The following is a 26,944-nucleotide window of genomic DNA, read 5'->3' on the forward strand; positions in this document are numbered from 1 at the left end:
AAACAAAAATTATGTTTATGATCTACTGCACCACGAGGATTATGAGGAGTAGGAACAAAAAGCAGTATGTAATCCATTATGACAGCAAAAGCAGCAAAACAACAAGCAATAGCAGAAACTATTATGTGTTCATCCATTCCGCTACGTATCATGGGTAATACATCGTTGCAAGCTCGAGCGTTGCGACAGTATTTTAGCAGTCTACATTGCGATTGTACATGCTATCAGAAGCAAATATGGGCAGACCTTTTTTTTTTGAATAGGCGTTAAGTCTCAGTCAGCTGTCGGTCGACCAGAATCTCGCTTTAGTGGATGCTGCTCCTGAGTATAGCTTATATCGTACGGACATCACCAAAAACGAAGTAAAGTGAGAAGGGAAAGACACAAAAAGGAAAGTGTTACTAGTAGTGGCAGTAGCAACAATACCAACAGCAGCAGCAAGAAGACGATTTTTCCAATGTTTGATGGCACTGTATACATTATTTTGCGAGACCATTCGGACTTTAGCCCCAAGAACTACTTCAACGTGTACAGTATGAGAGCCGATACAGGCTAATTTACCTCCTCTCATTGTGCGTATTGCGCAAACTGCAGATAGCTGGACCTGCATCTTATACATGCTTGCCTCACCCCATCATTAACGAAAACTGGCCAATAGTGAGCAACTCGCAATTTTTTTAATGTTTACTTGAACTCATCACACAGTTATTGCAAACAACAGAATAAAAAATTCACATAATATATCAGACAGAAAAATAAAAAGAATATGTGGATAATCTCTGTTTGAATAAGTATAGTGGTCCAAAAACAAGCAGCAGTAATTTACAATATAATGAGTCATATGTTGAGTCACCCAACTTTCTCTTCTAATGGTCTATACAGTAGTGGTTTATCGTGTCGATGATGATTATGATGCTTGAGTACTATTATAGTAGTCAGCGATAGCTTTGTTTTTCTGAGTAATAAATTCTTTGACACCTGTTAGGGAAATGTGTCCGGTCGAACCATCGATAGCTTTCTGGAACGGGACGTCTCGTTTAGATCGGTCACGGAAATCATGGACCGTATCATCATCGACGGCATATCCTTTCAATAATCCGAATGCCTTGGCAAAGACTGCAAGGTTGACTTGGCTGATAATAGCAGCTTTACTCAAGCGCTTGCACGACTTGTCCCAAGCGACGTCTTCAGAAATCATTGCGACGGTTTCATCAATAGTGCGGCTCAGCATATTGGGGTCAAGCAGACGATCACCGAGGTCTTTGATCAGCTCATCGAATCTCTGTACGAATTCGGGTACAGCAAGTAACTTGGCCATCAACGGACGCTTTGTGATGTCTCCGGCGAATTTATGCCAGTCACCAGTGGTGATTTTGGATTGCGCAATGAGGTTATTTGAGCCCATGCTGATATCGATGTCGGATATGATGAAAATGTAACGTTCCGATGACGAGCTCTCCTGGTAGAGGTAGAAGTTGTCGGCCATTGCCAAGTAGCCATCTCCAAAACCCATTACCATTTCAAGAGCCAATCTGTAGAGAATAAGATATCATAATACGACATTAACTTTTTATACATACTTTAGATAGACCAATGTAACAAGCATGATGCTTGGACATGAATATGATAGCTTACCCACGAAGAACACTCTCCATATCAAAATGCTTATTCCACTCAATAATTGCTTGTGTGGCATTCGTCGTTGGTGCTTCCGAGATAAACTTGGTGAGAGCAATCAAGGGCTTGTAACTCGGTTCGCCGACAGATGGGTCCTCCTTGATCTTGTACTGGCCTAAACTGTACTTCCATTCTTCTTCTCCCTCGTAACTCAAATCGGATACTCGGTTTCCCAAAATCTTGGCTTTGGCGTTGGTGAATTTACCCTGGTAAAGGTGGCCTTGGTCATAGCCTTTTTTGGTGCCGTCGTTGAATTCATTTCGTAACCATGGGTTCTTGAAGTTTTCAATGAAACCAAACAGACCGATCGGCTCGCTGTTGATAAATAGTCTTAAAACGAAAGAAACAGAAGGATGTCATTGTTTAGGATCTGCTGAAGCCATTGTTTTAAAAAGAAAAGAATTCATTTGTACCTGACATAAGATGAGTAAGTCGTTGTAACACCTGCAGCTGCTAGCATCTTGTAACCCAAATCTTCACGAATGTAGGATGGATCTGTCGCTAATGAGCGGAGCTTGAGGCGTCGGTAACCATAGAGATCCTGCTTTTTAGGAATCTTCAGATTGTAGGAGGATTTTGCAGCTTCACGCGAGAACCGACCAGAGATTTCGAATTCAACACCCGTGAAGGTTTGAACGTCGTCAATGCTATATAAAATCACAGCACGTCACTTTAGTATCCGGGATTCTGCTGTTCAGTTATTTGGCAAAGTATGATAAAAGTTACTGTGATTAGTTTACCTGATGTAAGTTACATTGGTCATCACTTGAATGTCGTCTTTGCTTTTACGGTGCATACGATCGATCTCATCCTGAGGACCCACGATATGAACGGTAGCGATTTTCCCAGGTCTGTGAAGGTTGGATTGCATCCGATGAATGTAAGGCAAAGGGTCGAGCACTTGAGGAATGGATGTGATGTCGTATGCGTTTTTCGAGCGATTATAAAATTCGTTGGGTGTATCGCCAGCATCTGCTGGTTGGCGGACGAATGGTTCATGTTCAATAACGTCTCTTTGTTGTTGTTGCTGCTGATCGGTTTCTTTTTTACTGATCATGGCATAATAATAACCCTTTTGTGCAGTGGGTGCTGAACCGGTGTGCAGAATGCTCGACTCAGGCGTCACGCTGAGGGGATAGGATTTGTCGTCCACTACTACGGCCATGGCTGTATCGGCATTGTCAATGCTCGAAATGACATGATAGTTTGTTGTTTGTTGATTTTGACCAACGACGGTCAGACCTAAAAAGGATAGACAGATTGTGGCACCTAAACAAAGAAAACATAAAAGAGAGTTGGTGAGCTTGTACAACAGACAATAATTGGTCTGCGTATTTATCTTGCAATATATGACATACAAAGAATAGATGGTTTGACGCGAGCCATTGGTATAATGACGATTGAAGAAAAAAGCAGGTTAAAGAATTGACATGCACCTTTATATATACGAACGACGCAGTACGCAAAAGTATCGTTTTTTGCCTCTTCTCCCCCCTCTGACTCTTCTTTCTCTTAACAAGTACTCCCCCAAAAAAACAGCCGCCATTTCTAAGAGTATCTAGCATTTTCGCAATTGCTCTCGTAAAAGTTAAGGTTTCATTAGTTAACGAAGACAGGAGTTCTGCATGTCATCCCTTTCTCATCCATTTATGTTTTTTGGAGCGTAGAAAAACCACGCAATATCCGTAAGCCTGGTCTTAGAGAACCCCCTGAATGAAAAACACATGAATCATAGCAGCAGTCGTCGTCGTCGCTGCCCACTAAGTAGGTGAATGACATAAGATATTATAGATGTTCTAAAATTTAGTTAGGAACCTGACTCTTAAAGAGACAAGAAACATGCCGGAGGGTGCTATTATTAAAAATACTGTGCTGCACGTACTGCGTACATATGCTCAGAGTCTATGCAATACGATCAAAACCTGCAGCTGTTGTGTGTTAATAATTATCAATCATTAGCCTGCAACACTATACTCTCCTCCTGCTGCTGCTGCTTATAAATTGCAACTAATCTTGATTCGTTTCTTATATCCTATTAGTTACATAATGCTACTGATATTGTCTGTATCAAGCTATCTTCAAAGTCTGGCTCGCTTAATAAAGACCCACTTATTTAGAGATTGGCTATTGTTGGTAAAACGGAATTAACAAGATTTGGCGTCATAACGATAGTCTGGTTGTGCACTGCTTTGGGCATTTGTTGTCACGCGTCGTTTAGACGTGGTTGGTTGGCTCAACGCATCAATTCCACGGGTTACAGAAATTCATCGGCCTCCCTTTCTTCTTTGGACCATCGCACGATTTGTGTATAATGCACATCGAGAGGCAGTAGTTTCGTTACACAACATGCCAAGGCATTTACTAAAAATGTTCCTGGACTGTGAGTACACATTTTGTACTCATGTTCAAGAGAGACTCTATAAACAGTCAGAATATGTGATTGGTCCACTTTGGTTGGCATTTGTTTTCGAATACACTCCTTAATATTAAAGTTTTTGTAAACTAGCATTAGGCAAATGCTAACGACATGATTGCAAGCATGGCTCATTATGTCGTTCTTACTGACAACAACGCGTTTAGAATTTACTCCTAAATGCAAAAAGGCATCTTGACAATTCTGCTTGGTTGCAGTCAGGAGATACCTCGGGTCTAAGCTCGTTGTTTGACAGCGGTATAATATACGATTTATCAAAACATTAATTTGAAGCACAAAACCAGACAAGAACAAGAACAAAGATTCATTAACCACGTGCAAGTGTTTCTTTGTCCGTATAGTTAGAGTTTTTCAAAAAGGAGAAAACTATGGTTTGTATGATGTTTTATGCCATCAAAAAGATGTTCTTCATATTCTAAAAATGAACTTAGTGTTTGTTGTTATCAGGTAAATGTTGACAGTGGCCCCTTTAAATTCAAAACTTAAAGTTCCCAATTTTTTTTGTGAAATGAAGGGATTGACGAAAGTCAACGAATACTAGGACAAACTCCCATGCACGGAGAATTCATTGAACAGACACATCTTTATGTCACAGATTACCAAACTTCAATAAATAGATCACGTAATTCACATAAATCTACTTATCCAATACATTTTACCTGGCCAGATTGACCTTTTACTCAAATATACTATATCACTTGATCATGTTTAATAGTTATAGCGAGTAAACTCATTCAATGCACTGGTTATGTAGCTGCCAGGGATAAACCATATCCTATGTATAGAGAGATGTAACTCGATAAGGTTTCAACTTGAATGATCCATTGAAAGTGAAATACGCGGGGATGTGAAATTTTTGCTACTGTTCCCGATAAGTATTTGGTGAAGATATTGAGGGTTGAAAGTTAACGGATGTCAAATAAAGGGGGGTCCACTGTATATGCCCTTGTACTGATGCTACTTGAAATTTGAAAAGTGCAATCAAAGATTGCTACTTGTTCGATATATGACACAGTACTTGCTTAGCTATACATGTAAAGTAATTAACTTCTCTTCCACGTTAATATGAAGTCTATAAATAATACGTTTATCAAATGATTGCTGGCCCTGTCGTTCCTTGTTTAAATAATATACACACACAGCTTGAGTGCATACAAGTGCGTGGTAATGATGGTTGCGGATGCAGTGGCATAAATATTACTTTTTAGGTGATGAGTCCACCATGCATATTTGGAACTACGGAACGATGAAGTGCTCATGAGCAGTGGCGCGTGTTGTTTCTCCTCCTTAAAAGCATAACATGTAATGATACAAAGGGGTTGTTTAGAACCAAAACATGCTGACTTAGGCCACCATGTTATGAAGCAGTGCGAAATGTTCTGCAAATACCCTATATTTGAAAATACGGACAGCGATATATTATTGATACTTGTCACTATTTCAGCTGCTTACGCGAATGATCTTGTCTATCAGGAGAAGTTAATTAATCACCTGGCATGTAATGACAACCATCAGACGCGCTCATAGTAGCAAATACAACTGAGAAGCTTACAAAATGTTTTTGTTGTCGTCGCAGATTAGCAGTCTTTGCTTCTAGCGGTACAGTAGATTGGTCACTTGACGTATACAGTATATATATATATATATATATATATCTAGTACAAGTGGCTCGTGCTGCATGATAACCAAAAGAGGCAGAGTGATTTTATCAATCTAAAACTCATTCAGTCTTGTAACTTGTTATGGTCAGTTTGACTCTTATCAAACATGCGTGTCTGCCGGACTCCCTTCATATCTAGATGTATATACACTGAGTAACATGACACATCGGTGACATCAGCATCAATAGCCCCAGGTTTCATATAAGCAACTGTGCGCAAAGCATGACAAGTGATAACTCTAGCGTGCAACTCAGAATGAGCTATTGATTCGTAAGCGCGAATCGTTTAACATCACCAATATTTCTGTAAAGTGTCAATCTACAGTAAAAATCCTGCATTGCAGGTTTGTTTACAGATGCGTATGCTCTATGTAGATAAACACTTCTATTACCTTTCGGCGCATGTCGGAATCTAGATATCACATATTTGTGGAGGTCATCATCCTTGTAGTTGCGCCTTTTGCATATATCATACATATATTAAAGAAGAAATTGCCATGCAAGCCTTTTGAAAAAGCTCGTAAATTATCATATTAATACACAGTATTATGCAATATAAACACATTTTGATACTGCTATGTGCGAGTGCTGGCGTGGAGTCTCGATGTTATTTTAAGATACTATTTTACTGTGCAGCGTTCGCCCATGTGTATATGGACGTTGTAGTAGGGTCGAATGTGTAGCCGGAACTCAGAAGCATTTCTTTCTACATCTGTGACCCTGAGCAAGTGAGAGATGGGAAGCTCCGAAACATGCTCATGGATATTTTTGCGACAGAAGAGCCCGATTCTAATCAAATTATTATATGTTCCTTTTGCTATCATAACAGTACAGCACTGCTGGTAGATTAGCGCATATAATATGCAAGTAAAGAACAATCCATTGGTACTGTCATGTTGGGCAGTAACATGACATGCGTTCGAACGTTTTTATTTTCTTTGTTAATGTCTGTGGTCACCACGACACTCCCATGCTCAGATACCGGCCTTTCTTGTGGCAAATGGCAAAGGGCCTGGCCGGCGCTAAACCGCGTCCTCAGGGAGATAGGCCGCCTAAGTCATCCTTTTCCCTCCTAGCTATACTGTACTTACACGTATAAACCCCTTGCATTATTTTTCGCCACCCACACAAGAAACCGACAAGCCGTTGAATGGGGAATGCGATCAATTCAGTCATCATTTCAGAGGTTATATCTATCTCTTAGTACAGATGCCACCTAACGTAAAATAATTTAATATATGATATTCAAATTATATAACTACCGAGTTTCAGAAGTACAATTAAGTCATAATAGACGCGTTTACTATGAAGCTTGGAGCGAACCAAACGAATAAAGTGAGCAACATGTCAATTCGGTATCAAATTCTTTTTGGAAGACCTTTGTTTTTATCCCTGCAGGATAAACTTTATTTTTCTTGTGTGACCATGTTTATTCTATCCGGTATAAACATTCTGGAAGTCATCCACTTGTAGAACTCAGCAGAGGATTTGCAGCACTAGTGTGTAAAAAGACATTATCGTTTCTCCGTGTCTTTTCATCTCTCTTTATTACACCATCTAGGGAACCTTTACTAAAAACAACATTAACATAAGGTATGCAGCACATGGTATTTAAAGAGCAAAATTATAAGTATCATAGCAAAATACAGTAGTGACAATGAAGAATAATAAGCATCATTAGACTTTGTTAACACAGTGTCAATCACAATCATCATCGTGAAATCCTATTCCAGCTTCAAAAAAGATGAACGAAAGTCCAGTTGGTAAAGAAGATATACAAGAATGGAGAGAAACAACAGCAAATGCGACGCATAATGACAATTGCCTTGAAGAGAGCTCGAAAGCAGTCGATGGCAAACGAGCATGGGTTGTTATTGGGGGATTATGGCTTTTGGCGCCCTGCACTAGTTTGAGTAGTAGCTGGTATGTCTTTTCAAATTATAAACAAAAGGTCGTTCGAAGATGAAGCTGCGGATACTTCAAAAAGCTACAGAAGATATTGATTATTTTACTTGTTCTCGTTTTCTGGAAATCAGGGGTATGCATTTGTAGAAATTTATATGAACTTTTGCTTTAACTTACCTTTACAAATGTCTGACTCTTTGATCAACACGATAGGCATTATGCTTGATTACTATCAAAGAACAAAGATGTTCATGTCAGAAGATAACTCGGAACTCAAAATGGTGTTTGTCGGTGCGTTATTCCAGGCTCTAATACCCGCTTTTATACTTCCGGCGAGTATATTATTTGACATATATGGGTTCAGAAAAGTAACAGCACTAGGGCTTCTATTGGTAGCTGCTGGTCTGGTATCTGGAAGCTTTGCTACTTCGGTAAGTAATTAATTTGTCGTTTTCTTTGCGTAAATGCATCTTATACAATAAACTAAAACCCTTTTGATCTGCTCATTTAATTAGATATGGCATTTATACTTGGCGATAAGTCTTTGTGTTGGCTTAGGCACCGGTATTCTATGTACAGTAGGTTACGACATTGTTGTTGCCGTATTTTAGTTATACAGCACAATATATTGACGTCCAAATTCCCATTAAATAGGTCGGTAGTAGAATCGTACCGCAATGGTTCGTAAAGTATCGTGCAACGGCACTGGGTATACAGGCAAGCTCAGTATCCATCATGGGGATCGTTACACCATTTATAATGGTTGCTATCAATGACACTCTAGGTGCACCTTGGTAAAATGCGTTATTCCCAACAGCGGTAGTGGTGACTAATTAGGAAAATAAATATATACTTATGCAGGACACTCCGAGTCCTTGGCTGCGCTTTGTTCACCATCGGCATTTTCAGTGTTGTTCTCGCCAAGGAGAATGTTCATCACCGGACAGCTACGGCGGGTGAAGCAAAGCACCATTTTAATTATATTGGTGTGCTTAAAAACGTTGACATGCTACTATGGATGATGGTTGGTCCAATTCAGGCCTATGCATCTTATATATTATATACGTTTCTGCCTCGTAAGTACAATGTTCTCGTTCTTAAACTTGCAATTTAGAAAAGGAACTTACAGTTAGTATAATATGTTTGGTAGCATATGCAACCTACGTTGGGCTCTCGAGCTTACAAGGCGGTGCCCTTATATCGACGATGTCAGCAATAGGAGTTGTCGGCAACATCCTTTCTGGGTAAACCACATAATCCAAATTTGAGTCAAAATGTACCATGAAGACTAATTATAACGCCATACAAAGGGTTTTAGGGGACAAAATTGGAAACCTGAACACATTTGTTTTGAGCATGACTGTGGCTTCTATCAGTGTTTTCTTGATATGGATATCCGCGCACAACTTTGCAGTATTGATGGTTTTTGTTTTGGCAGTGGGCCTGAATACCGGATGCTACTACGTTTTATGTAAGACGATAAGGCTGCTGTCAAGCTCTGCTAATATAACTACTACGATACTTAGATTTTAATTCTTGCTCATCAATTATTTCCTAGCGCCAGCAATAATCCTCGATATAATCGGCATAAAAATGTATTCTCCCGCTCTCGGCTTAAGCTATCTTGCATGCGTTTTAAGCATTGGTGGTCCTCCATTAGCAACCTATCTGAACTCCAATAATCATCACGACCCGTTCTTATATTCTAAAATAATATCCGGCTTAGGATTTGCCCTGTGTGCATTGCTCACTGTGATACTCAAATATCAAATGAAAAAGAGCTTGTTTTCAAAAGCTTAAAATTGTTGCTGCATGATAAATTACGCCGACTCGTGATTATGAGTGGTTTTATTTTTTTGGCGCAAGGCTCAGCCTTATCTTTTCTTCCAACTTGATACGTCTAGGAATGGGTTCGAGTGTCTCAAAAAACAAAATCACTTCACGAGACAGAGCCATTCTTGATCTCAAACTTCAAAGAGACAAATTAAAAAAATATCAAAAGGGTGTAAGGTTTTTTTAAATTGTGTGGGATTACAGTAGAATCAGTAATGTCGTTGGTCACCATTGAACAACACGACAACCCTTAACTTTATTTCTCCTTCTTCCCTCACACCCTTTTTTTCTTTCCCGCTCCTTTCCTCTAGATAAATGCAGTGCTTGAAAAAGAAGTGCAAGTGGCACGAACCGCTCTAAGCCAAGGCAACAAAAAGAAGGCGCTTTTGGCTTTAAAAAAGAAAAAGTACCAGGAACAACTTTTAGAAAAGACAGATCAGCAGTTGGTGAATCTCGAGGAACTGGTAATGAAGAGAAAAAGTTCTTTTACTCTCGACAAAGAGAACAAAAAGGAAGCTCAAGAGCATTCTGTTGATGCTTTTATATCTTTCCTGATACAATTAGACACAATCGATCGAATATGCAGTTGTTGAAAAACAAGTCCTGGATGGCCTCAAAAACGGCAATTCTGTGCTTAAGGAAATACACAAGGAGATGTCGCTGGAGGCTGTAGAGCGTTTAATGGATGATACTGCAGATGCGATCGCTTATCAAAACGTGGGACTAATAATCATTTCTTTTCTGGTTTGTATCTTGGGATGAGAATTGTTACTCACTGGATGTTTACATTTTTATCAGGAAATCGATGAGATGCTGAGCGGTCAGATCACGAGTGAAGATGAGGAAGAAATCTTACAAGAGCTCGAGAGTTTGCAGCAACAAGAGGTAGGGAACAAAGAAAGATACGGATACAGATCTATTTGCAAGAGGTATACATCTAATCGGGAAAAAAACAACAACTTATAGCTTGAAGCACAGTTACCTGAAATACCTGATAAGCCGATACCCGGTACTGAGCGTAAAGAAGAGGACAATTTACCAAAAGTTCCAACACACACCCCGAAAGAACAAGGTATAGGATGCTATATACATCAGGATGCAAAACGCATGTTGATCGATTGTTCCTAACATTTCTGTTCCTAGAAAAAGTCAAGCAAAAATCCGGCGAGGCAATGCTGGCATAACTATGACGCGGAGAAGAGGGAATTTTTTTATTTTACATGATATCGGTACAGTAGTTTTTGTAAAGGAAAATACGGGAATCAAGTAATAAACACTACAACGAAGTGCTACAGTGAAATGAAGCAACCGAGCTGTTATCGCTTGTTGCCAAACGTACGATCAAGACAGACTGCTGTCAACCTCAATAAGTTTTCTACTACATATTTTTTTGAGTTTGTTCAACTTGTAATGGATTTTTATACATATTTTAATATAATAATAAGAAGATACCAAGTAAATATATAAAGTAATTTAAAGCATTATAATGTATAATGAATTGCAGATAATAATCTCTAAAGGAAGAAGCAATTAATAAGAACACACAATAAAAGACAGGCTATTCTATGCCAGCAAGAGAGGTAGGGGTTAGCGCAGAAAGTAATTGGGCCGCGCAGATGGAATGAAAGCAACAGACAATGGCCTCTTGTTCGTAGGTGGAGCAGCAAAGGCTACGTTCTGACTGAGCGACTTTAACATATCTCCTTTCCTTTGGATGTTAGGATTCCTCAGACTAAGTGCTGGTATCTTCCGTCGCTCCTCTTCTTCGCGTTCTTTCCAATGCTGCCATATAGCTTCATATTTTGTGCCACTGAATCTACAAGGCGAGTCGGATTCATCATCGATATTGCTGGGTGTGTCGGCTGTCAGTGTACGTCGCAGTGGGGCAAGGGGTGATGACCACATGTCCAACGAGCTTCTTGTCGGTGGCATAGCAGCAGCTGGTGGCGGTAGACCCATATCAAATCGATGGCGTGCTGATCTTGATACTACTGTGGCTGCGGATGATGACAATAGCGGTGGCGACATTGGTGGTGATAATGATGATGATGATGATGATGATGATGATGATGGTGAGCTGACCGAAGAGACATTAGGTTCTGGGCCATTGATCAACTGGCCAGGTGCCGGTAGGTCTATTGAAGGGGCTAGCGCTCGTGAAGGAGATGTTGTTCTTGTTGGTGACATGGTTATTTTTAGCTCCCGAGCAATGTCAGGAAACATCGCAAGCATGCTGCCAAAAATATCTTTGATTCTCTTGACTTTTGGCGAGGATAGAGAGCTAGTAGATTCTGACTTTAGGCTGTTACCGTCGTCAACTATATTTTCCTGTATGGACGCATTGTTGTTGTTGTTGTCGTTAACGTTGCTGTCGTAAGAAAACTTCGGAGCATTCTCGATCATGAACTGGAAAAATTTATTCCAGCGGGTGTTGTCCTTAATCAATTCAAGTTGTAGCAGATTGTGTGGTGCGTATTTCGGCATGTGCCGTTGCTGTTGATGTTCTTGTAGCTTATGCGACTTGCTGGTATTGTGCATGGATGTAAAGAGCGGCTGCAATCGATCCTTCAATGAACTCTTCGACAATATATCGCAGGAGAGTGTCGTCTGCGATAAGGATGATTGGGGGATTGCTGCTGGCTTGCTTGCTCTCCGTAGCGATAGAGTACGAAACATCTTTACGGGTTTCTGTAAAGGCGATGCTTTCGCTTTGTAAATGTTTCCATCGCTGCTGTTCGAAAGTAGGTGGCTCACGCCGTCAAGTCGTACACAAGTTGGCGCTAAGATAATTGACAGGTTTTCGGGCGTCATCTTGTTGTGGTCGGCATGATTACTGACACTATGGGCAAACCGGATGATAAAGCAAAGCAGGATCCCATGAAAGTCTGGCAGTGATTGACATGCGGCATTGATTCGACGCACTTTTTCTCGGACATCTTTGAAAGAACATTTAGAATGTCAGAAGAACGGAAAAGAATAGGAAAAATAGTCAGTTTATTTGTCGAATTCAAATATATGTTCTTACTATATTAGCTGATGTTCTACCCACCTGGTGTGCTTTCATAAGCATTCAGCAGCTCCGGCTGAAGCAGTTTGGGGATCACAGGCTCGGAAAGTTGTTGAAGATAGCGTTTGAAGAGGCCTGTGAGTGTATGCACGGGAACAGTGCTTAGATCAATGTGGAACGGATCGTCAGCCGCTGCAAATTCCTTTAGGAGTTTTTCAATTAATGCAGAGTTCCCCGAACGACGAAAAATTCCTTCAGTGGAAAGGCCTTTTTTTATTTTTCGCGTTAGTCTCCTCTATCAAACGGATCTTGATGTTGCCCGAAAAAACGGAAAGAGAAAGACGTGATTACCTCGTGATTGAATTTCCTGACTGCAATTAACTAGCAGCGCAGGAATCGCTACATCGTTCCGAAGCCTCTCAAACGACGGCGATTTAACGGGCGCAAAAGAGCAGGTCGAAGAAGGCTTGTTGTTGTCGATGGTTTGAGTTGCTGCTACACAAGGCAGAGATGAAGACGAAGGCGGCTTTTGCGCACGAGAATGCCAAAAGTTTCGACGCAAAGATTTCCTTAAATTAGGCATGTTGTTTTAAAAGGAAAGAAAGAAGAGGGCTGCTCGATTCAAGGATGTGTGCGTTTTTGCTTTCTGTCGGTTGAAACGAAAACATAACATTGATGCAATTTACTAATTTGGACGATGTTTATTCTTTGCCCCTCGCAACCATACACGTGATTCTCTCCGCTCTACTGTTGCGTGTGTGTGTGTGTGTGTTGTATAAACCCCCTCCCCCTTGCTTGCTCATTAAACCCAAATATGGCACCCGTCATTCTTCATGCCATAATCCTGCAAGCGACATCGCGTTCAATGATATTTCGGAAGTGCGCCACTTGCAAAAGCAGGATTGTTGGCATCGCCCATAATCATGAATTACGATCGGCTGGCGTTCTATATTACTGCGTGGAATGCAACAAGGAGGTAGACGAGTATCAGTCCAACTACGAGCTCCCCATGACTGTCAGTGTTTTGAATGGCGAAAAAGTACAAAACATTGTAGCATACGATCGAGCTGTCGAGTTGCTCTTGGGTTGCAATGCTAATAGACTGGGCGAGGTAAAGCCATGTCGCTATAGAGTATCAGAAACGTGTATATGTTGATTGGCGCGCCTCTAAAAGTTTTATACACGATTTTGTTTATTATTTAGCTTATGTTGAAGGATACCGCCATACTCGATGAACTTGAAGAACAATTGATAGGAACGAGGTGTCATCTGGTCATACGCCAAGAAAAGAAGAAAAACAAGGGCAAGAAGGTAAATTTGGGATGGGGAAGAATTGTGCAATGTTGTATGGTTATTAACGCGTATCTCTGTATAGAATGACAGGACAATCGTGGAAGCAATTATACCAGCAAATCCGCTTTTCATGCCCCTGTTTGCGAACAATGAAGTTGAGAGTTGGGAACCGTGATACGGATTGTATACCTCCACTTACCGCATGGCGACCTCTTTTACTTGACGTTCACAATGCAATTGAAGGGCTTTTACCTCAACGATTGACAATCCGGGACGTTTTCTGAGAAGTATATTGTAACGACATTGATTTTGTATACGACAATCATAAAACCCTAGTATGCATGTACACAAGTATAATCTGTGTATCTGTTCCAGATTATCATATACGTTACTGCTTTAATAAATTTCCTGAGTCACAGCGTTGGAGTGTGGCTAAAACCCAAAGAAAGCAAGTCCTATCTATTCTCTGTCTCAGGCTTTTTTCCCTCTGATGAAGTGTTTTATTCAACAGTTTGTGATGCAATAAAGACCAGATTCATGATACAGTCGGTGATCTTTTGTTCTACTTTTTTTGGACTCGCCTATGTACACACCAGTCAATTTTTTCCAAAGTATAATAAAGCAAAGTGATTGTTTTCGTTGGTTGCTTGCCAATAATGACATACGGAATTATTTGTTTTTTTAATCATATTGAGTGTATGGTACAAGCATAGAAGATGTTAACGAATGAATTTGGAGGAAGACAAGAGAGATGGAGGCATAGGTGTATGATAAAGGCATAGAAAATGTTAAGGTGTGAATTTCGAGGAAGAAAAGAGAGATGGAGGCATAGGGTGTATGATACAGGCATAATAAATGTTGAGTGACTTTTAAGGAAAAGAAGAGAGATAGAGGCATAGGTGTGGTACAGGCATAGAAGATGATAAGGAGTGAATTTGAATGAAAGGCATAGGTGTGGTACAGGCATAGAAGATTTTAAGGAGTGAATTTGACGGAAAGAAAAGAGAGATGGAGGCATAGGTGTAGTAGGCATAGATAATGTTAATGAGTGAATTTGCGGAAGAAAAGAGAGATGGTGGAAACATTGAGAGATGAAGGAAAGAAAAGTCATATGTCGGTTTCGGTATTTGAGGTGCCTTGGCTTTTTTCTGGGTGACATGACTTAATGACATATTGTTGGCGGATGGATTCTCTTTTCTTAGTTCGGCAGAACTGGAAGCATAAATCTGCATTTTTTGTCAACATAGACTGCATGGTCACATTAGCGATGTGTTATGACACTGTGAGCCATATTCATTGTACTAAATAAATAGAATAAACTTCCTCGTCTAAAAATCTTTTACCTGCATAGTACCAAGTGCCTCGTAGCAGCTTGACAGAACGACGAGATCGTTGCCGTCTCGCGGAATGTAGAAGACGGACAAGGGTATCAACCGATATACGCCTTGGTACTGCAGATCCATCACAAACAAAGTGCTCCGGAATCCTATGTATGATTATACCACAGGTTACGAATTGCAACCTTTATGAAATTTCCCTCCGCATTACATTGCTTATTCGATGTAGCTCACCTTCGATCAGTAGGGCTAATACAGCGATACTCGGATCGTCCATGCCATCTCCGACCGTCTGGTCCAACGAGTCCTTCATCTCATTGGCAAGTTTAATGAGGTCGTGTCTACTTCCGCTGCGCACCTTGATCGGCGGTTTTATCTCGACAAGTAAGAGGCCTTGTGTTGGCATTGCGCCGTACTCGAAGTTCATCGACAAGTCGGTGAACTGAAGGCTTTTGGTGTCTTTGCGCGGGGATTTCTCGTCGGTTCTAAGCGCGAGTAGAAAAGTTGAACGTATTAGCACGCTAAAAAAAAGCTTCCCACTATGTCATTAACTGTTTTGATATCTTACCCATGCAACGTCAACAAGTCAGTTTCGTCCAGAAATGCAAGCATTAATGGGTATACAGCGGAAATGGAGAATGTGCTTTCGAGTGTGTCGGTCTTTCTTGAGGATTTTGGGGAGTAAAACTTGACACTAGAATTGATGTATATGGATAATTAGCTTGTATACACACAAACACATCGAATTGGACATTCAGGTTACGCACATGCTACCAAGTGATTCTCGAATATTGCTATAATCTTCGTTGTCATCATCGATAAGTGCCTTTGCAATGGTGCTCCATTCGTCATAGTTCTCTCTTCCAGCCTATCATCGTTTATATGTTAACTAAGCTATCAATTTTTCTTCAAGAGGTATTTATACCTCGGCAAACTTGTAGATGGTAGTTTTGGACTTGTCTAACAATCAGAGCAAAGGGTATAGAACCTTGCACTCTTCAATGACACCCGACCATGTCACATCATCAAAATTGTACTCCAAAGACGACTTCGGATGTACACTGTTCACTTTATCAAACAAGAAGATGCAATTGATATCCCTATAGATACAGGTAGCTCAACGAGTTATTGTATGTTGTCACATTTGTAGCTAGTGAAGCTGTAACTAATTACTTACAACCCTTCTTAATAGGTATCCAGCATGGCTGCTTCACTTTTCGCTATCGCTAACTTTCGGTACTCAAGCAAAGCTTCGGATACATTTACTTCTTTAAATTTCCACTATGATATCAGACATTAGTATCAGCTTCATCTTCAAATATATATAAATTGTTACCTTCTCTATTCCATCTTGTAAAGTGACAAGCGGCGCAGCATCATGAGCAAGAAATGTCATCAATTTCTTTCTCTAGTTTAAAAGTGAATCATTAGATATACATTTAATGATATGTCAACAGTAACATATAAATACTACGCTACTTACTCACTTGGTTGCACATTCAGTTGATGACGGGACAGGTATGGACGTCGGGACAGGTGTGGATGGTGCGGCAGTGGTGGACGATGATTCTGCTATGGACCACGATGCTGATGTTTGTTCGTGCTTATGCTTACTAGAAAATATCTGTTTAGTATATTTTATATTAAGTATATGATTGATGCATGGAAGACAAGGAGATGATACTTGTAGATTATATTTACCCTTCTCTGAACCTCATCCCAATCTGGTTGCTCCACGGAATAGTTCTATGTGTATCCATACAGTGGTTCCCCAACAGGGGGTCTATGAAGTGTTGAAACTACTGAAGGCTGACACAAAACGAGGGTGATTCAAGCGGTGTTATATGCTTAAAGGAGGTATAGCAAAAAGTTGATATGACTGAGGGTTTATCTAATTTGAGAGTGGAATTAAACGGGGAACCACTGTACCAGAGGATGTCTGTATAGTAGAAATTGCATTAAGTACAGTAAATGACTGATGCATGGAACACAAGGAGATGATAACATTTATACCACTCTCAATCTCCTTCCAGTCTGGTTGATCCATGGAATTATAGTTCTGTGTGTATCCATATGTTAGAGAATATATCAATATAATAGCAAATAGATTATGCAAAACTTTATGTTTCATACCTCGATCTTTAACTCAGCAATAGCTTCGTGGAAGCACCTTAACCAGAAACGTTTGTTGTCTGTTCCTTTTATGCTATTCTTGATAATAACATCTGGAGCAGCAGCGTGGAATCCCTTGAAGAGACTACACCTTTCTGCTCGGAAAGATACTTTCTGAATCCTAAAGTAATCAATTAGTACTACGCTCAGTTTACTGTGTGCATTACAACTTACGCTCTGTGAAGATCTGTTTTTCGCTATCCATGGCTATTGGGGAAGATTGGACCATAACTGAGCAATCTTGTATCGCAGCAAATCCTTTTCAAAGCAAGCAATGACTGCATCTGTGTTTAAACACAATCCGTCGTACAACTGGCCTGCTTTATTACTGTATTAACCATGATCAGGGCCACCTACCGATTTATACAATCAGCCACATATTCTTCCATTTAGTATTTGATATCTGCGACCGTGATTTATACTTGTAGCAGTCTTGCAGGTACACATAGTGTTTTATAGTAACTGCATGAAATTACTATATACGTGGGGCAAAGCGCATTTATAAATTACTGTAGGTGATTTGCATAGAATTAGAATTATGGTTAAACATGAGTCGTATTCCAATCCTCGGGTGCTTATTACCGAGATCATTGTATATACAATCATCGATGTGTATATCCACGTGTTTGCCATTCATATCGTTCTCGCAGGATGAGTACTTGACTATGTTCCACCGCGACGATTCTGCATCCACAATCCACCTTTTCTTGTTAAATGGGTTATACAATACTGGAGCCAAGCACAAAAAAAAAGCTGTAGAGAAGATGCAATGCAATAGTTGCTTTTCTCTTTTGAATAAGTAATAGATGATACATTCATTTATTAATTGTATGTGATAGTCAGTTTGCCATTCTTTAGATTCAAGGTTGAACCTTCGGAAACCAAAGTACAATCACTGATAAGTAGCTCTTGGATGGTTGTTTGATTATTATCAATCAACATGGACAAACCAGCTTCGGTAATACCGTTGCATCCAGACAGCACTATTCGTTTCAAGCTTCCCATGCTCGCACTGAGGCTCAGGAGCGTGTCATCCGTAAGGTTATGATACTGACATTTCGAAATGTTAAAGACTCGAGTGCACTGCCGCTTTTGCAGTTCGCCAAGCTGGATATGCCTTCTGCAGACAAGGTCGAGGTATCATAGTACTCTGAATGGTCGAGTTCGAGTCGTCGCACGCTTGATAGATCCTTGAGTCCGTCAATAATTTCGTCATCTACCAGCACATTTCCTTCGAACGATAATTCTTCCAACCGGTTCGGTGCAGCCAATAAGCGTTTGAACCCAAGTAGAGTCCAGGTTGTGAGAACGCTTGGTTTTTTCACGTTAACAGCCAGTTTGCGTAGCCGCGGCAATGCTGCAAGTGCGTCTGCCACATCGTCATCAAAATCCGTCTGTTCATAATCGAGTACGATCTGGTTCAACGCCTCGGACCGTCGCAACAATGTACCCAGAGGCTGGTTCCACAACACGACCCTGTCAGATGGACCGACTCCAAATGTTCCGCAAGTATCGCCTGTAAACCTGACCAGCTCTTTTCTTCCTCATCATAAATTCTGTAATTGCCCGCAATGCGTACACTTTTGAGGGTATCCTGATGCTTTTTGAGGAATGGGACCATCTGTCTTGCTCCGTATCCGCCAATCTCGGCCGAGATGAAATGGCGCAGACCCCTGGATCGTCTTGTGCCACAACTTCGTGCATATGCTTCCCATGTTGCCCCTTGTTGCTGTGAAACGACAGCTCCATGGAACCCGAGACATTCTAATTCTGGACACAGGCGTGAGCACATGTCGAGGTCGAACATTGTGGGTACGAATTAGTTGACGACAAGACATTTGAGCTGTGGACAATGATGTAGGATCGCGCCAAGTCTAAAGTCACTGTATGAGCCAGTGTTGAGGCAGAGGTATTTGATGGATAGCTGAAGAGTATCTGGAAGTAGTTTGGATGATACGCGCGAATAGGTATGGTAGTCAGGACGGTCGCTGAAATGGTAGGTATAATGTGTAAGGTTGGGGCACGACGCCATCATATGCATTGGCGACAGCCGATAGGGATGATCTTCAAAGGAAAGTTCTCGTAGCGTGCTTAAAAAGGGTCGTAATGCTACTTGGTAAACGTCTTTGTGGACCACTTTGCAACATCGGAAAACTAATGTATTCAAGTTGTCAGAGTCCTGTCAGAATATGCATGAACCAAGAGCAATTTTTTCCAATTCCTATTTTTTGTTACCTATGGACTGGATATCGCATGTATATTCAAGCAGGGTAGCAAGGAACATGGAAAGTTCGTCTCTGCTAGATGCAGATAAAACAGCTTTGCGGACGTGAGGACCCAGACATCGCAGGAACCGCTGGTTCTTTAACCGCTTGTGACGGTCACCAGACACCAGTTCAGCTGTTCGCCACAAGTGTGTGCAGTAGATTGCGGAACGCGTTCGTACCACGATTTGGAAACAGACATGATTTTGATGCAGTCATCTTGTGTAAGGTATGAAAAGATTTCGCTGACAATGTCAAATGGAAGCGCCTTCATAAAGCGGATAGTAGATCGTGTTGTAGTAGGTTCATACATGGGAATGGTATAGTGGTGGTAACTGGTGACTATTTACAAAAGACAGTGCGTGTGTGTGTATGAGAGTTGGGAAGAACAAGGGAAAAAAGGGAGGAAACATTTTGCATGTTTGTATATGCCTTGGATGCGAGCTTCTATGGCGTACGATCTGTTTCGGGGCAGTTGCGTATGAAAAGCAGGTGAAGACACTGAGTGATAAGGTGCAAGAATCAATTTTACTGGTGCAAAACCACCGTCAGCCTTGGAACAATTAACCACTAAAGAGCATGATCACTATTCTTGTTGCTCCCTTTATGCGTTTTCATTTTGGCACGCCACTTCCTTGAACGTGTGACCAACCAATAAAATTTCAGCCTCCACCCGGCTCATACAAAAAAAAAAAAAAACTAAAGAGCATGATTTCACGTTATCTCTCGATTTATTGCTGCCGACAACATGTTTCTCAAGCTGTCATTCAAGCAACTTCCTTGCTCTTCCTAGCCATATCGTTAACACGACGTGGAAATTTAAATACTACACTTTCTAAAGCTGCCTTTCTACAGTAGATCTTCAGCAGAAAACTATTATTTATATCATAGCAACTCTGACTCTTTCCCCAGAGTATGGGCATCGCGGAGATTTTCGAACAACACTCTATTCTTCCGACTATCGATTGTTTAAGCATCATCATGCGACTCCATGTACGGCTTTAATAAATACGGAAACCATTATTCACCATATATTGATGCAGTTACTATCCTTTTTGAAGAGAGCACATCTTCAAAACTGTCGATAATGATACAAAGACACGGTTTACTATCTCTCTTTAATGAGTCGGTCAAGAATGAAAAGCTTGTTGCTAATAGCGATGATGGGTAATATTACAACTAATGACAAGTGATCATTAGATTCTATTTGCGGTGATGAAAACCTTTTTCCATTGCTTCGTTCGGCCGTGACAGTTCTCGTTCATTTACATATTGAGTTAATGTCCGCTATGAATGTCAGTAGTATCAGCAGCTCATGCTCCAAAACATCCTTGATCATTTGCTTACTCTATTGTTGATAGTTGACTTTTTCCTTAGGGGACCAAGTTGTTCTCGATGTCATGCTGTTATTCTGGATAACATGAAAAAGCCATCTCCGTTTTGGATAGGATACTTGGTACTACTACGTATTGTGAATTTTTAATGATATTCCTTTCGGCAGCAGTTGCCTTTGGCTCAATCTGAATCAGATTCAGATACCAATGATTATATAACGAACACAGTTCGTGCTGTTGTTTTCTGCTACTCTTTTTTACGATTCTCAATGCAGCTTCTTGAGAAATATTCAGGTCATCGTTTGACGCTGCTGCATGGTTCGTTGTTGTTGGTCATGTTGGTGGATTTCGATTCGAATGTTTGCTTCATCGATTAAATCTTTCCGTCGTGACAATTTTCAAAAGGTGCTGTCTCGTACTATATATTCACCACGAGGGTGTATAGCTGCTGTTATTGTGTCTGGCGTAAGTGGGGTTTGTGGTGTGCACAACAAGAGCCGATGGTGATTGATCGCGCTCTCGATGAACAAGATGTGGTTCGTTTTCATATGTCTTTGCGACCGGCGGCAACACAAACGTTGAATGTTGCACGATCGGCGCTCTCTTGGTCCATCGCATCCTGTACCCGAACCAAGTCCCTCTTGCAGACAAACCTTTAGCTCACAAATTTTTCAAAGCTAACAAGAAGACCTCATTTCAGTTGCCACGAACAAGTCATGAGACCTGGGATTTGCGTTTGATTGTACGACTATTGGAATTTTGTGGATTAAGTGCAGACTTGGACTTGGATAAATTACAAAAGAAAAACGGCTGTACTTTTGGCAATGGCGACGGACATTGGAAATTTACAACATCGCGATGTGGTTTTTGATCAAGATGGCTCTCATCAGGTCGTCGGCTGTACTTTGATCGCGCGGTTTTCCAAAGAAGTTACCGGCAAGGCATCCAAACTTCGCAGTGTTGTCGAGCATCCGAACATGCGTCCTGTACGCACATTATATTTGTTTATTGAACGCACTCAACATTTTCGCCAGCTTTTACCTGTAGATCATAAACTACTTTTTGCTGATTTCAACAATGACATCCGGCGGCGGCCGGTTTCAACAGCGACGGTAGCTAACTGGATGGAACAAACGATGGCGGCAGCTGGCATCGATACGTCAGCTCACAAGGCGCATTCTATTCGCGCGGCAGCAAGCACGTATGCAGTTTTGGCAAGACATCCAATGGACGAGGTCAAGGCTCACGCTAACTGGAGTTTGGCCAGGCCAGCGCGACTTTGAAACTTACTACTCCCAACCATATGCTCAACATGCTCGCGGTGCTCGTTTGGCACAGACGCTTTTTTCATCGACTACGGGGAATGTACCCACATCTGAGAACGGAGGGAAGCAACAACGATTGTGCTAGATTCGGCGCAACACAATCGAGCAGTTGCTGGGACGGTGTCAGAGGATGTGGGTTCCCGCCCTTGGTTATCAAGTTTAAATGCATTTTTAGATCATAGAATTATCTCGTTTATTTTGTATCCGCCTCCACACCTCATCATGATTAATTGGCGTAGCATGGACGGAAATTGAAACTGCATAAATGGTCGCATTAAAGCACAGGTGTTTTTGCCCCTTTTGGTTTTTAGGCGTTCTATACGGAGTATGAAAAGCCTTTATGAAATTGGTTCGTCCGTCCATCCGTAACGCTTTTCGTTGTTATGGCAACCGTGTTACATCACATATCTATGGTCAAACATCAAAGCTATTTCGGCATTGAATTGTTAATGAACAATACATGCGACTATAAATACACGAGCGAAGCGAGTGTTGCTTAGGGTGCCGTAGAGTTAGTGTTGTAAGATTGTGGAAAGCAGTGGTGGGGAAATAAACTTTTTTCATAATTATCTAGTTTTCTATATGTCTGTATTCCTCTTATATCTATGTTGTGAAGAAAATCAATGAGCTGGGAGCGTATGGGTGGTTGGTTGGGTGAGTGGTGGTGTGTGGTGGTGGTTTTCTAACACAAAACGAGAATTCGGAGTATAGAACACCGAATAGGGATTCAGCACTGAACCTTCCCTCTTGACGTGATTTTTGGCTACCACTAACCAGGCAACGTCGTTCATCCTGTCAAAATCTTGTTACCATGGCAACATATACAGGACAATCAGGTACGGCGCAATCTTTTATTTATGCGCTAACAAACAGCATAGTATTCATTATTGTCTTTTACAGAACTGAGTTACTATATTCGCAATTGTAAAAAACCGTGCTTGTTGGGTTTCCTTGTCAAATACGCTGCGCAACTGGCAGACTTCTCAATCTCCACTGCTATTCACTCACCTGACACGTACTTCAACTATTGGAGGACAAGGTTCATCGCAGAAGTGCGTGCTATACGACCTGATCTGCATATAAAGTAACAAAGATTGTATTGTGGATTTTTAGATCCCAGAAGGCGCTTCGTTGACGTGCGCTGGTTGCAAAAATGTGTCAAAGCATTCAGTTTTCGGTGTCATTTTAGTGAATCCAAAACATAGTAGTATTGTATGGCCAGGAGCTCTCAAGCAATTATTCGTACACAACGAATGTGGTTTACAAGCTCGAGACGGCTCTTGACACAGGAAGCTTACCCAATAACAACATCAATGGCATCGCTGTCGTGACCGACGCACCCAGCTCTCACATAGCGGCCCATTGTCAATTACGTGGTGCTCGTCATAAATAAGTTTGCTTATCATTCTTCGCGCATTAGAATTACCTTTATATATAGTCATTATTCTTAAGGCATTCCTTGTTCTTCAAAACCGCATCAAGGAAGCTATTAAGCTGATCGAGACCTTCAACTGGTCGGCCATCTTGCTACAAGACAAGCAGGAGCAAGCAGCCCAGCCATCACCTTCTACAGCAACCATGTGTCATAAAATGTAACGTACTTTGATGCGCTTGATAGCTTTCTCAGTGCTAACATGCACTCAAATAAAAGCCGAAAGATAATGTGTATATTCGGTACGTTTTTTTTTTTTTGGCTTCTGGCTATCTGTATACGTGTATTGAGCGGTATCACACTATATGATTGACGCGACACCACTGCAGGTCAACGGTTGGTGATTAATGCACTCTTTTTCTGTCATCATAATAGCCATTCTACAGATGGTTCCCTGTCCTCCTGCAATCTCACATCCTTACGTTTTCTTGTCTATACCTCTTTCATCACGATACGTGTAGGCAAATAAAAACTGACCCAAGGTCACCTACAAAGAAAAACATTCTACAGATGGCAGCCGAGAGCAAAAAGGTATTCAGGTATGTCTGGTTTTTTCTGTTAGCTACTCGCTACAAAGCAAATCTTACACCAACACTCTTTATACCCTCTATGCTCCCTGAGCACAGAAATTAAGCATGGCAATCTGTTGAACTTGGTGGCAGGACTGGTGTACAAGTACAAGGTGATACTAGCCTTCACGCCGCTGAGTGCGGCATCAATATACAGAGCCATATCAGTGAAAGATAGGATGCTTATGGACATACACCTTCTGTAGTATTACTGAAGGATACACACCACTTACATATGTCAGCACTTGCAATGTTGACTCTATCTGCAATGCGATGATTGCTGCTAGAGAGAGGCAGTAATATTAATTCTACCTTATTATGTAAGGAACGTTTAATGCACGCACCATGACAACTCAAAGACGACCATGATGAATATGACAGCATACAAAGTAAGCCAACATTAAAACCACCAATATGAGATGATTGTATGTACAAAAACATTAACGGACCTAAGATGGTCAACACCAGTATTAACTAATACTTTTGATAATGATGTCAGAAAAACTCATTATCATACAAACTTACAAGTGATATATTTAATGATATACTGCCATGCTGCATGACAGACTGATGTACTTTGAATATTTGTACTGGCGAGATGAATAAAGTGGCGGATGCGTGTGAAAGTGTGTTGCTTACAGATGAGTGCTTTTAAAAGTAGAAGTAATGGAAAAATGTGGTTACGATAGACTCTTATTCAGAAATCTCGTTAATTGACCGTTTGCGCGACTTTGGAGTAATGACTACTGTGGGAGTCTTGATTCTTGCAACATTGGAAGTGTCTTTTACAATGCCGCGAAGGGCGCTTCTTCTTCCAGGTTGTGAATCGATTTCGGTCGCCAAGCGTAGCAGCACATGCTATATCATATAGAAACATTGATGTTTTATTCGCGACTCATGTTTGTTTGCTCAAGGTTAACGCCGCTATGTATTAATTACCTTCCATTTGAACATGAAGTCAAGTGTTTCCCTGAAGAGTTTCAGTTGCGTGCTGCGTTTAGGTACCATCAAGTTAGCGTATGGATGTGCCACGAAAATACCATCTCGGAATGAAAGGATATACGCGTAGCCATCAACACCTATGGTAAAAAATTATCAGGTATAAAATAACGGCAAAGACTGGCTGTCGCATTTTTATATATAAAAAACCTACTAACCGGTCCAGTCCATGGCCACCACCCACTTTGAGCAGCCCATGTTGATCAATCTCGATAGAATTGTTGCGTTTGTTCTCAGGTTTTTTGCTTGTTGTTTGAGTGTGACGGAGTCACAAACGCCTTCACGTTTCCACTTATTGCTGCAGAGATCGTACTGTTCACCATCCAAAGTAGTTGCAGCGAGAAGGTCAATCTTACTTCCATATGGGTCAGAACTATTAGATCTCAGGAGGAAACCAGCTATAGCTTGGAGCATGACCATTGAGTCTTTCGTGGTTTGGGCGACACATTCCCTGCTAGGAGGCCATAAAAAACGATAAATCAGGAACTCGCTTGACATAACTGTCACTTCATCTTCTGTCTCTGTAATACTTACTTCTTCATACTAATCGGTGTTTTTCTAAGTAGACAATCTAGCAAGACAGCAAAACGACGAAATACTGTTGTCTCTGAAGGTGATGGTTCGTCCTACCAATCATCGAATTGTGTAATCCTATATGTTTATGCGGTATGATTCCGAGATGCGTTAATATATTATATCGTTCAACTTCCTCGCTATAACTTCATATTCATTTGGTACTTACACAAGCTGGAGAATCGCTAGCATTTTAAACATGTCACCACTTCGATTGCTACGACAATATTTTGCTTGTAATTTGTAGATGTTCTCGAGTATCTCGTCGCTATCATGAATCGAGCTAGCATTAAAGTTATCAAATCAGAACTTACTATAGAGGATGTTTACTAGTTGAAGTTTTTCATCTAAACTAAGCTCAACAAAATATTTAAGGTTCACAAAAATTCCTCATATTTATAAAATTATTATATTATTAAAATTGAATATAAAAAAATTGAATTTTAATTAAATATAAAAATATATTACAATAGATAACCAACAAATAGATGAAAAGATTAATAATGAAGTTAACAAAATTATTGTTAATAAGTGGGAATTTTTGGAATATAACTAGCCAATTGTTAATTATAATTACAAGCATCGTACAGAATTAAAACATATTAAAGGTATTGATGATATTAAAAAGATTTTAGTAGATAAACTTGGTTATATAGCTGTCTTTTTCTTTTTGGTTGTTTTATATACTAGCTGTGAATATCCTGGCCCTTATTTTGAAGTTGAAAAAGGTTTATTTTTATTATATCATTTAGTTTCTGGTGTTTCTAGTATTGAAATTAATAAGTTTATCCCGCAAACATCATTTCACAAATACTATAAAAAGTTTTGGATAGATGAAGATAACTATAAAAGGTTAAATAAAATTGTTAATGATTCTATGGAGAATATGTTTTCTTCTTTAACTTTAAGAATTTTATCTTCTTATAAATATAATCCACCACTTTTTAAACACATAACTTTTATAATAGATGGTCATGATTCAAGAATTAACTATGTTAATACTGATATAAAACATGAAAGATTATGGTCATATAAATTTAAAAAAAATGGAGTTCGTACACAAATTGTTAGCGATATAAACGATATGATTTTATATGCTTCCAAAAGCGATTATTGTTCTGATAGTTCTG

General features: G+C 40.4%; 9 protein-coding genes across 9 annotated transcripts; 3 read left to right on the plus strand and 6 right to left on the minus strand.

Moving 5' to 3' along the window:
• Positions 1-907: 907 nt before the first annotated feature.
• BDB00DRAFT_965784 (coth protein-domain-containing protein) lies at positions 908-2,845 on the minus strand (the record flags this gene model as incomplete). Its single annotated transcript, XM_053129791.1, has 4 exons — positions 908-1,532; positions 1,636-2,007; positions 2,091-2,324; positions 2,418-2,845. 4 exons carry the CDS (start codon positions 2,840-2,842, stop codon positions 908-910), a joined length of 1,656 nt encoding a protein of 551 aa, XP_052973105.1.
• Positions 2,846-7,861: 5,016 nt separating this feature from the next.
• On the plus strand, positions 7,862-9,476 carry BDB00DRAFT_965786 (major facilitator superfamily domain-containing protein; the record flags this gene model as incomplete). Its single annotated transcript, XM_053129792.1, has 7 exons — positions 7,862-8,107; positions 8,192-8,254; positions 8,331-8,470; positions 8,538-8,752; positions 8,827-8,920; positions 8,987-9,147; positions 9,235-9,476. 7 exons carry the CDS (start codon positions 7,862-7,864, stop codon positions 9,474-9,476), a joined length of 1,161 nt encoding a protein of 386 aa, XP_052973106.1.
• Positions 9,477-9,522: 46 nt separating this feature from the next.
• BDB00DRAFT_172963 (Snf7 family) lies at positions 9,523-10,895 on the plus strand. Its single transcript, XM_053116323.1, has 6 exons — positions 9,523-9,681; positions 9,821-9,973; positions 10,074-10,226; positions 10,308-10,394; positions 10,476-10,581; positions 10,653-10,895. Exons 1-6 carry the CDS (start codon positions 9,583-9,585, stop codon positions 10,691-10,693), a joined length of 639 nt encoding a protein of 212 aa, XP_052973107.1. The 5' UTR covers positions 9,523-9,582; the 3' UTR covers positions 10,694-10,895.
• A 141-nt stretch (positions 10,896-11,036) lies between these two features.
• Positions 11,037-13,184, minus strand: BDB00DRAFT_173090 (uncharacterized protein). Its single transcript, XM_053116324.1, has 3 exons — positions 12,868-13,184; positions 12,559-12,783; positions 11,037-12,445 (listed from the first exon to the last, which is right to left on the minus strand). Exons 1-3 carry the CDS (start codon positions 13,097-13,099, stop codon positions 11,097-11,099), a joined length of 1,806 nt encoding a protein of 601 aa, XP_052973108.1. The 5' UTR covers positions 13,100-13,184; the 3' UTR covers positions 11,037-11,096.
• On the plus strand, positions 13,176-14,342 carry BDB00DRAFT_858013 (uncharacterized protein). Its single transcript, XM_053125847.1, has 3 exons — positions 13,176-13,627; positions 13,720-13,827; positions 13,892-14,342. The coding sequence occupies exons 1-3, from the start codon at positions 13,331-13,333 to the stop codon at positions 13,982-13,984; spliced, it is 498 nt and encodes a 165-aa protein (XP_052973109.1). The 5' UTR covers positions 13,176-13,330; the 3' UTR covers positions 13,985-14,342.
• A 97-nt stretch (positions 14,343-14,439) lies between these two features.
• On the minus strand, positions 14,440-15,198 carry BDB00DRAFT_173122 (uncharacterized protein). Its single transcript, XM_053116325.1, has 2 exons — positions 15,153-15,198; positions 14,440-15,057 (listed from the first exon to the last, which is right to left on the minus strand). The coding sequence occupies exon 2, from the start codon at positions 14,966-14,968 to the stop codon at positions 14,495-14,497; it is 474 nt and encodes a 157-aa protein (XP_052973110.1). The 5' UTR covers positions 14,969-15,057; positions 15,153-15,198; the 3' UTR covers positions 14,440-14,494.
• Positions 15,099-15,930, minus strand: BDB00DRAFT_173164 (uncharacterized protein). The gene is made up of 4 exons (XM_053116326.1): positions 15,914-15,930; positions 15,715-15,840; positions 15,381-15,631; positions 15,099-15,295 (listed from the first exon to the last, which is right to left on the minus strand). Exons 2-4 carry the CDS (start codon positions 15,756-15,758, stop codon positions 15,138-15,140), a joined length of 453 nt encoding a protein of 150 aa, XP_052973111.1. The 5' UTR covers positions 15,759-15,840; positions 15,914-15,930; the 3' UTR covers positions 15,099-15,137.
• Positions 15,931-19,137: 3,207 nt separating this feature from the next.
• On the minus strand, positions 19,138-19,895 carry BDB00DRAFT_879221 (uncharacterized protein; the record flags this gene model as incomplete). Its single annotated transcript, XM_053127841.1, has 3 exons — positions 19,138-19,472; positions 19,554-19,689; positions 19,755-19,895. The coding sequence occupies 3 exons, from the start codon at positions 19,893-19,895 to the stop codon at positions 19,138-19,140; spliced, it is 612 nt and encodes a 203-aa protein (XP_052973112.1).
• Positions 19,896-24,935: 5,040 nt separating this feature from the next.
• BDB00DRAFT_793140 (uncharacterized protein) lies at positions 24,936-25,661 on the minus strand (the record flags this gene model as incomplete). Its single annotated transcript, XM_053121185.1, has 3 exons — positions 24,936-25,100; positions 25,182-25,321; positions 25,400-25,661. The coding sequence occupies 3 exons, from the start codon at positions 25,659-25,661 to the stop codon at positions 24,936-24,938; spliced, it is 567 nt and encodes a 188-aa protein (XP_052973113.1).
• Between the last annotated feature and the right edge of the window lie 1,283 nt (positions 25,662-26,944).

Source organism: Zychaea mexicana (assembly GCF_025766255.1).
Source record: "Zychaea mexicana strain RSA 1403 chromosome Unknown BDB00scaffold_165, whole genome shotgun sequence".
NCBI lineage: Eukaryota > Fungi > Mucoromycota > Mucoromycetes > Mucorales > Lichtheimiaceae > Zychaea > Zychaea mexicana.